At 42.2% G+C, this 10,773-nt stretch overlaps 1 protein-coding gene across 1 annotated transcript; it reads left to right on the forward strand.

Moving 5' to 3' along the window:
- The first annotated feature begins 538 nt into the window (after positions 1 to 538).
- On the forward strand, positions 539 to 9,586 carry LTBR (lymphotoxin beta receptor). Its single transcript, XM_074194436.1, has 10 exons — positions 539 to 838; positions 966 to 1,044; positions 1,532 to 1,657; positions 1,784 to 1,936; positions 2,371 to 2,467; positions 2,884 to 2,969; positions 5,723 to 5,830; positions 6,138 to 6,163; positions 6,397 to 6,625; positions 6,918 to 9,586. The coding sequence occupies exons 1-10, from the start codon at positions 734 to 736 to the stop codon at positions 7,154 to 7,156; spliced, it is 1,248 nt and encodes a 415-aa protein (XP_074050537.1). The 5' UTR covers positions 539 to 733; the 3' UTR covers positions 7,157 to 9,586.
- The last annotated feature ends 1,187 nt before the right edge of the window (positions 9,587 to 10,773 follow it).

Raw genomic sequence — 10,773 nt, forward strand, 5'->3', positions numbered from 1 at the left:
TAGTAAATGAATTCACTGATTATAAGGAAAGCATCATGTCCTGGACAGATGTGAGCTGCTTGGTTTGTGAGCTTCTCCTTCCTCTTCTTCCTGCCCCCAGGCCAGAAGTGAAGAGGGGAAGCCTGGAGAGGAGGGGTGTAGGCAGAAGGGAAACGGGCCTTTGGCTGGCTCTCAGGGGTTTGCTGAGGACGCCATCCCTCTTCCCCAGACTGGTCAGCTAGCTGTGGCCCCCAGTTAGGGTTCTCCCTTCTTCTCTGGGGCTACTGTCTTGCATTCCATCTGACTCCTTGTTGGTCTGTCTCTCTGTCTGAGTAGCTGTCTGTCCATCCCAGGGTTGGACCTTTGGGCCTCAGCTGACCCCCCTGCGCTGGGCCTGATCCTCTCACCCCTCCTTCTGTCCTCCTCCGGCTCAACCCTGCCCTCACGTGCTTTCCCAGACACACAGCCGCCCAGTGTGGGCTCTGGCCAAGCCTGTTCCTCTTCCCGATTGCAACAGGCTCCATGGGCAGCTCCCAGCCCTCCTCGTCCCCGCCCCACGGCCCAGTTCCACTCCCACTTCCTGAGCTAAGCAACTGGAGCCTGGGAGGCCAGGCCCGCCGCTCCCTGCGGCCCCCCTGGGGGCACCTCAAGCCCCCCACCTCCCCTTCCTTGGGGTTCTGAAACTTGCCTGCCCAGAGCTTCTCTCCAGGCCTCAGCAAGTCCTGACTTCCCCTGCCCCTCCCCATCCCTCCGTATGGACGCCATGCGCCTGTCCCCTGCCTGTTCCCTTCAGGGCCTGCTTTGGGGCCCTTTCATCCTGGGCCTCTTTGGGCTTCTGGCTGGCCATCAACTCAGACAGGTGAGGCAAGTAGGGCAAAGGGAGGCCTAGGGCAAAGGGAGCAGGGCTAGATGGCTCACTGCTTGTCCTTCTTCCTTCTCATCACCTCCTCACCTCTAATGAAGCCCATCTTTGCATCTACCTTCAGGGGCCTACGGATGTAAAATGTGGAGACAAGGAATATTATGAACCCAAGTACCAGATCTGCTGTGACCGCTGCCCTCCAGGTGAGAAACAGATGGTAGGAGGAAGCCGGGCTAGAGAAGAGAGGCCAAGAGGGGTTGAATCCATTCAGGAAAACAATCTCCCTCCTCTTTCCCCCCCAGTGGTCTGGCCTAACTCAGGAAAGGATCTGGGTGGGAGTGAGAAGATCAGCTACCAAGAGGAAAGACTGGAGTGGGCATTGAAGAGACTACAGGGAAGTAGGGAAGCCCACAGAGAAACAGAGATGATGAAAAATAATAATATTCTGACTTTGTATTGTATTTTGCTTCTTTCAAAGATTTTCATATTATTAACTTCTATTTTCTTCAAAACACTCCAGAAATTTGATAGCCTCAGTTTACATACAGGAAAACAGGCTTAAAAAATATTAAGGATTAAAAATAAAGCCTCCTTAAAGTTCTTGATTCTAGGATTCATTAGTAGTACCGTGATGCTTTGATGGGCAGACAGGCCAGAGTTAATTCATTTCTCACTCATATGCTCTTCTAGGAAAGTTTGTCAGTAGACTCTGTAATGAGCAACAAAACACCACATGTGCCATGTGCCCACCAGGATTCTATAATGAATTTTGGAACCATATCCATCAATGCCAAGCTTGCCGCCCATGTGATGTAGGTAAGCCACCATAGAGCAGCACTGGGGTACTTCCCTGGATGGAAGACGGTGAGATGCAGGGTGGGTAAGTTCTCCTTGGGAGTCACCCTCCTGATGATGATGAGTTCTCCCTCATCTATCCCACAGTGCTAGGCTTTGAGGAGATAGCCCCCTGCAATGCCAGCCAGAAAACCCAATGTCGATGCCGCCAGGGCATGTACTGCCTTAACCAAGGTCCTGCCTGCGAATACTGCGAGCCACTCAGCTTCTGCCCACCGGGGACAGAACCTGAACTTACAGGTCAGAGGTTGCTGAAAGGAGAGAGAAAGAGGGAAGGGACTAGACACTCGGAGAATGATGGGAACAGTGGGGAAAGCCAGAGAGGGAGAAGAGAGTATAGGCCTTCGTTTACTGAGGCTAGAATACACCTTCTGTCCTTTGGGTTTTCCCAGATAGTCTTCTTAGAAAATTTTTCCTCCTATGCTATATGTTCATATCATTTATATGATGATGGTGGGGGAGGGAGGCCAAAACAGGGAAAATGGTGAGAATAAACCATGAAATGAACTTGGAAGCTAATATTGGGAAGAGTTTTCAGATTGTGGTAAATATATAGAGATTGGAAAGTAAAATGATTGATTCAGGAGGGGCATGGAGATGGATATATATCAGGTGAGCAAGGTGTCCATTTACTAGGTGGGTATTATCCAGCTCATTTCTATCTCTCTCACCAGATAAAGTTGGAGAGTTTGACAACAACTGTGTTCCCTGTAAAGATGGGTACTTCCAGAATATATCCTCTCCTGATGTTAGGTGCCAACCTCATACCGAGTGAGTGCCTCTGACCCTGGAATAGGAATTGTCAGCCTTCTCCCTTCTTTCCCCATTGCCTATAAGCTATCTCCAGCCCACCCTGTCTTTGTGGAATCCCCTTGTTGAATCCCTTTATTCTCTCCCCACTGCTTCCAGGAGTCCCATAAGGTTGGCAGGTCAACATGTACCAGATCCAACAACTGGGTAATAATGATGGGCAAAATTATGTTAATAAATACATATGGGGGTGGCTAGGTGGCTCTATTGAGCACCTGCCCTGGAGTCAGGAGTACCTGAGTTCAAATCCAGCCCCAGACACTTAATAATTACCTATTTGTGCGGCCTTGGGCAGGCCACTTAACCCCATTTGCCTTGCAAAAACCTAAATAAACAAACAAACAAATACAATATGCTATTTCTTCTTTTCTCCTCAGTTGTGAAGCACAAGGCTTGGTGACTGCTGTTCAAGGTACTGCCGAATCTGATGCCAAATGCCAGATCTCACCTGGGAAGATACCAGGTGAGAGTCCATGGATTGGTGTGAGGCAAAACCTAAGTGAGTTGATTCCTCACTTCTAAAATGGAGACAAGTCCGTACCCTAACGCTTCCCAAAGTTAAGATGAGGAGAGTGGCAAGAATTTCTTAAAGAAAAATAGCTAAGGGTGTGCTTAACTATTTTATATCTACCTATACACACATATATTATAGAAATTTACATACAAAATGAAATGTACGAAATGATTTCTCACTTTGTATATAGGTTTAAATATTTTTATTTTTGTCATAATTATCAGATAAGATCCTATACAATAATTTATATACTATAAATGGTTATATTATATAATATTTGTAGTTATTAGAATCAGATATCTGTGTATATATATATATATATATAAAACTATGGCTATACAAATCTATATTATATTTTTATATATACTAGCACTTTTCTCTGATTATTCTTCATTAGAACTTCATAGAACAGTTATCCAAGGATATCATAGATCTAAAACTAGAAAGAACCTCAGAGGCCACCATGAAGGCTAGCACCTTCATTTTACAAATGTGGAAACTGAGACTCAGGGAGGATTAGTGATTTGACCAATATAGTTATTGAGTTGTTTCAATTATGTCCAACTCTTCATGACCCTATTTGAGGTTTTCTTGTCATTTTCTTCTCCAGCTAATTTTACAGATGAGGAAACTGAGGTAAACAGAATTGCCTAGGATCATAGGAGCTAGAAAGTAAACTTTGAACTTGGGAAGATATCTTCCTGATTCCAAGTCCAGAATTTAATCTAATGTACTGCCTAGGTACATCAGAGAAGAAGATTTGAATCTAAGTTCTCTGATTCCAAATACAGTGCTAAGTGTTATTAATTAGTAATTATTATCATATTAGTAATTATAATAATATATTAGTAATTATATTATTACTAATTAGTAATTATTAGTAATTTAACCTGAAAGCTAGAAAGAAACTTAAAAATTATTTAATCCAACCCTTCTTTTTAGAGATGAAAGTGAGGGCCTTAGAGCTAAGTAACTTGTTCAAGGCCAAATATCTAGTTCATTTCACAATTCAGACTAGATCTCTTAACTTCAAGTCATAGTTTCTTCCTATTAAGGCATACCACATACATCTTTACCAGAGAATTGAATTCTATTTTCCTTGAATTAGGGTGAGAGATAGCAGGGTAATAAGAAGAGTAGCCTATATTTATGTAGCACTTTAAAGTTTGCAAAGGGTTTTACATATATTATCTCACTAGATCCTTAGACAAACCCTGTGAATAGATCATATTATTATTATCATCCTATTTTACTGATAAGGAAATAGGTGGAGGGAGCTTAAGTGACTTGCTCAGAATCACAGTTAATTAATGTTTGAGATGGACTTCATATCAGGTCTTGCTGATTACAAGTCTAAAACTATTAAATTAAGCTGCCTCCAGTAATAATCCTGAGTTTTCAATGCTTAAGGTCTTTTTTTATGTATATGAGTGTGTGTGGGGAGAGAGAGAGAGAGAGAGAGAGAGAGAGAGAGAGAGAGAGAGAGAGAGAGAGAGAGAGAGAGATGGGTGGGTGGATGGATAGATGGATGGATGGATAGAAAGACAGATAGATATACTGGATTTTCAGTGCTCAAAGTCACATACACACACACACACACACACACATACACACACACACACGCATGCACACATACATTCACATATCCTGGGACTTTCTCTAAAGGGAGTGAGACAGAATTGTCCTCCTTGAAGGACAAAGGGGTAGGACATTGGCTATCCCAAAATAATATCTTAGGGTTTGGATCAGAATTTGAACCTATGACTTCTCTACAAGTGTCTGTTGGCTGGGGAAGACCCATACCCACTCCCTTGCCTGGAGAAGAGGATTGAAGAAATTCATAAATGAAATTAAACAAAAATCCACTCTCTTAAACTACTGCTGCCCCCTCCTTTCTACCTCTGAAAAATACAGTCTTGGTTCCCCAATAAAGTAAGCTAATCCCACTGCATTTTGGGGAGATTCCTCCTGCTAGAGAAGATGACTGTGCTCAGAGGAACGATCACCTGTCTTTTCTGAAGTTTGCCTATAAATTCAGGAATCATGACCTTCCATTTGCTTTAATATATGATCCATAGAAGCAAAGCAACCAGATATTCTAGTTTAGCGACACTGGAATGTCTGAGAGAGTTTTATTTGTGTTCTCTGGAGCTAGAAGAGCCACAGCATCCTGGTTTATTCCTTGGTCTATCCCTAACATAGATATATATGGGGAGGGAGGTAGGGAGGTCTCTTTTATCTTAAAATATCACCATGAAAGGAGATTCATTCCATAGCCTTCTGTGGAAACCTCATTCTGGTACATCACAATCTTGAATCCATATGGTACAGCAGAAAATTTACTGAATTTAAAGACAAATGTTCTCAATTCAAATCCTGGTTCTGCCACTGTCTGCAGAACCTTGGATAAGTCACAATCTTCCTCTGTTTCAATTTTCTTATCCATACAATGAGAGACTTGGACTAGATGACCTAGAAAGGCACCTTCCCATTCTAAATCAATTAAACTAACCTAATTTACTGTTCCAATTCAAGACTTTCCTCTTTTTTTCTGTCTTTACAAGGCAGAAGGAAGGAATGGAAAACAGAAGGTCATCTCTTCAGTCATCCTTTGGTATCCACCAAAGATTCTTCTTGGAATCTCATGTCTGCCTCTTCTTTTTAAGGCTCAATAATCTCAATTCTATGCTTTTCTCTTGCAGGGACAATTTTGCTACTTTCCATCCTGGTCCCTGTGGCTTCCATTTTACTCTTTATCATTGTCTTCTCCTGTGCCTGGAAGAGGCACCCCTCTCTCTGCCAGAAGCTAGGTAAGAAGGAGTAGGGCTGGAAGAGTGAAAGGAGTTGGGGCCTCTGATCTGGATGGATGCATCAATGACTATCGAATTTCTTCCATCCTCCACTCCATTCTCCTGTACCCTCAATGTCCCATCTTCCCCATTTTATTTTTTATAAAGTTGGAATGGGAGAAGGGACTTCTTGTGGCCTCTAGGGTGATAAGGGCTAGGGATCAAAATGGGGAGAAAGGTGGAAGGTATGACATGTGAGAACTTTGGGAGCCGATGGGGTTTGGGGAAAGGAACAGGGGACCTTAGGTCATTCTTGTTTTCATTTCAGGATTACTTCTCAAAGGGAGACCAGAGGTAAAGTGGCAAGGAGAATTTTGGAGGGAGGGAGAGACTGAGGGTGCATGCAATATGAAAAACAGAATAGAATGGGTATGAGTAGGGGGAGGGAAATATGCAGCCTATGATGGAAAAACATTTTGGGCAGATTTGGGTGAGGGGAGCTATTCTGCACAGAATTGGGTGGCAAGGGAACATAGAAATTGTTGGAGCTTAAGGCAAAGTCTTTGATTGGGATTTCTTTCCTACAGAGAGAAGATCAGAATCCTTCTCCAAACCAAGCTGTCCTTAGAACAAATCAGAAGTTCCCTGACTTGGTAGAACCGCTCCTATGTTCCTCAGGAGATGTGCCTGTGGCCCCCAATGGACATCTTCCCCCACCAGCAATTGAAACAGAAATTCTCCATCAACAAATTTCCCCGGGCCAGGGAAGAGAACAGGGCACAGAGACTGGGGACCAGGGACAGGAGCTGATCCATGGTAAATATGGGGAAAGGGGAGAGGAAAAAGAAGAAAGATAGGTTATGGAACACAGGAAAACAAGAAACTAGCACATGGAGGGGGCTGTTGAGCTAGATGGAATATCCTTAAACAGACAAATTCAGAGAGAAAAAAGACAGAGAGACAGATAGTTAATCACATGCAGAAATTGCTTTAATCAAAGAAATACCAGCCTAAGGAATGAAAGTCTAAAAAAAGTAGAAAAAAGAGGGAAAGACATTGGAAAAGAAGGCTACATGCTTAGCTTATTTTTTTGCTCCTTTTTCACCAGGTACCAATGGTATCCATGTGACAGGTGGTTCAGTCACTGTCACAGGCAACATCTATATCTATAATGGACCATTCTTAAGAGCACAAGGGCCTGGAGACCCTTCACTTCCCCCTGAACCCCCTTTTCCTGTCCCAGAGGAGGGTACTCCAAATTCCCTGGGCTTCACTGGACCACATCAAGAGGATGGCAAGGCCTGGCATCTAGCTGAGACTGAGACCCTTGGATGCCATGATCACTAGCTGTGGATGAAGGGGTTACAATTTGCTGACTCTTCCAGAAATTACCTGAGGGAAATGGAGAGGAGCCATCTCACCTGAGGCAGTCTCTCTTACACAGGATTTATAGGAGGTCTGACTTCAACCCCCCTGGGAAGACAAAGTTACCACGGTTGAATCAAAGACACTGCTAAAGGTGAAGTGTCTATTATGGGTATCGGACAGGTGTGGGATGACCTACCAAGGAACTTCAGGGTCTACTAGGGTATCAAAGGGCATTCCAGATTTCATCAGGGACTTGTCCATACCAGCCATGAACACTGTGAGGGCTTCTGATACCTACTCCTGCCTACTTAGTGGTTCTGCCACACACACCACCACTACCCAGCACAGAATGGATACTGGCTTTGAGGCATTCCCACCCCATGACTGCTGGGATGATAGAATTTTCAAGCATCAGGGACCTAAGGGGTAGGATAAATAAATAATTCAGTAAGTATCTCTCCAGAGATGATGACAGAGCTAGCCTGGAAATGGGGTCAAGTGGAAGAACTCTCCTAGAAGAGAAGAATGTGTCCCAATAAAGTGAGGGTGGTCATTTTTGATTTGGGATAGGGTTTTATAGGGAGGAGGGTAATGGTAGGCATATTTATAAATTGTTATGTAACCATTTGGAAATAAAGAGATGAAACCACTTGGAAAGAGATGATTGAAAGCCTGAAAGATTTTATTTATTTGTTTAGGATTTAGAAAAATGCTGATCAAATAAATAACTCTAAGAACCCCCCTGGAAAGGCATAAGATATAAACACAGGGAAAACATTTCTTCTGTTGACTAAATGTTGTTCACAGATTTGTCTTTCAGATAATCTCAATAAAGATAGAATTTGAAAAATTTAGATACTTGTTTCTCAAGTATCAGATGTCCTAAGTGAGCTTTTGATAGGTGCTAGATGTCAATTAATTCTCATATCCTCTAACAAGTGCTATGGGTATAAAAATCCTATATTAAGGTTTCAGGGGGTTCTATATGCTTTAACTGTCTGTTATGAAAAGGACAAGATCTTTTGACACTTAAGTGGTAAACTTGGATTTTTACACACAAAAAAAGTCAATTCACTTCAGCAAAGGCACATGCAACAAGAGTGCCTATAAGTAGAACCAATATTTTGTTTTTCCCAGAAAAGAACTTTGGATCTTTCAAGTTTTCTTAACAATTGGATGAGACCATTTTCATCTGAAAAATAATTCTAAAATAGATGATACCATCTGACCTCTTCCATAAAAGAATGAGTGCTTTGTATTCAATAAATATTTTGAATTGAAATGAATAGAATGAAAGTGATGTATTATATACAAATGGAATCACCATGATGAGGGACCCACAAAATATCTTCCTCAGTAGATGAATATGATTGAATCTGATAAATGGAGTTGTTTATCAATATCAACTATTAATATGGTTCATAGACATTTAAAACTATTTAGTTTTTATAGGTTGCCATTAGTTAGATACTTGGGTGATTCTGACAAAGGTTTGTAGGGCTAGACACTTAGCTTTATCTTTTTTTTTTTTTAGATTTTTCAAGGCAATGGGGTTAAGTGGCTTGCCCAAGGCCACACGACTAGGTAATTATTAAGTGTCTGAGGTCAGATTTGAACCCAGGTACTCCTGACTCCAAGGCCGATGCTCTATCCACTGTGCCACCTAGCCGCCCACTTAGCTTTATCTCAAAAGATATTTAAGACTTGAATGGTCCAGAAAACTAAGGTTCAAACTATCAGTCTAATTTCCTGTTTCCCAAAGTCCAAAGCCAGCAAGTGAGGTGTCAAAGCCTCCTTCTTTATGTTTAACATATGCTACCGACCTGAGGGGGCTGCCATAGCAAATATGGAGGCGGGGAACCTGCCCAACTGCATCAATGCTCTATCCTTTCTAAATATCCTTATCATTGATAAATAAGTTTCCTTGTAACCATTGCATGATCCACAAGTATCTCATTTCATTTCCATTCCAAATCTGAACTGGTTTGAATCAGACATGACCTGGAACATTTTGTGTTAATTGTTAAGATTGAGTCAGAATGGCTTCATGATTGAAGTGGGAGAAGGCAACAAGGAGAAAGAGAACTAAGTGATGAAGTGCCCTGATGTTTCTTAACCTCTGGCCATGATTCTGACCAGAAGTCCCACTGACCCAGGGAATTAGGAATCAAACAGTCTATGGGATAGACTGAATAGATATGTGAATGTGTTTTAGAGTCCTTAGTACTGTACCCTGATAATGAAAAATGTCATAAAATGCCATTTGGTAATTTTGTTTAACTTTGTATCTGGTTGATTGTGATTTCTAGTCCAACCAGTTGTGGTAGGATGAGGCCCTCCTTGAAAACTATTCTTTTAGGGCTTGTCTGAGAAACTTTCTTAAAAAATAAAATAAAAATAAATTTTAAAAGAGAGACTTGCTTAATGGACTCCTTGGAACTTTTAAAACAGTATTTGAGAAGTCATTGAAAGTAGTACTACGTGAAATTTCTTGAGATTCTTTAATGCAAAGCACTGGTGAGTCACTGAAAGGAAATGTGCTCAGAGCCCTAGAGACCTTTCCAGAATTGGAGATAATGAATAAATGTGCCAAATCCATCCCAGTTGATTTCTAGAGGTGGGGAAGGGGACTGTGTTAGTTTAAAAAAAAAAAAGAAAGAAAAAGAAAAGAAAAAACTTCCCCTCTTGCTCTAGAACTGTGAACTGTAACTCTTTTCCACCCAAGCATTGTCCTAGATGACCCTGAGACTGTTCCACTTCTGCTTTACGTCTCTTTCCCTGAGCATGGGTAAACCATGGCCAATTCTGAGATGGCCATGCCTAACCTTGGTAGCATTCTTGTGGCTTCAAGAGATCTCCTAGTTAGAACTGACTGGGCGCAGAAGGCTCCTTGTAGAAAATGGACAGAATGACCAATGACAGCATGAGGAGCTCCCGCACTGGCCTAGTGGATCAGAGCATCTTGGGATGACCTGGACCATCCCATGTGCAAGCTCCTGACATCATCAATCTGTTGTATGAGCCAGAGGCGGTGATTCCTGACATGCAAGCCCTAGTATTGGTAGGGATGTGGGAGAATCATTCAGTCCAAGCACAGGACAGTTGAGGCATCCCTCTGGCCCTACCACAGAGGGAGCAAGAGGCTAATAGTAAAGGGCTCCTTGTAAAGGAGAGCAGGGGAATGGGCAGCATTGCAGGTCCTAGTACAGTAGGCTGTGATGAGCTCATGATAATACTCTGCTTACTTGTACTGTGGAACTGATAAGACCCTTTAACAATGCTACCAATTTAGTACCCAGGGGTCATGAGCCTACAACTAACCAGAAAGACTTGAAGGGGAAAAAAGATGCAATTATTGGAAAAAGCAGCTAAGAGACACAGTGAATAAAAGTACCAGGGCCTAGAGTCAGGAAGACCTGAGTCGCCTAAATTCAAATTTGACCTCAGACACATACCTGCTTGCCTCAGTTTCCTCATCTGTAAAATGAAAAGAAGGAAATAGCAAACTACTCCACTATCTTTGCAAAAAAAAAAAACCCAAAACTTTAGCAAAGTTTCAGAATATAAAATAAACCCATATAAATCATCAGCATTTC

The sequence above is a fragment of the Macrotis lagotis genome, chromosome 7, assembly GCF_037893015.1.
Source record: "Macrotis lagotis isolate mMagLag1 chromosome 7, bilby.v1.9.chrom.fasta, whole genome shotgun sequence".
Taxonomy (NCBI): Eukaryota; Metazoa; Chordata; class Mammalia; order Peramelemorphia; family Peramelidae; genus Macrotis; species Macrotis lagotis.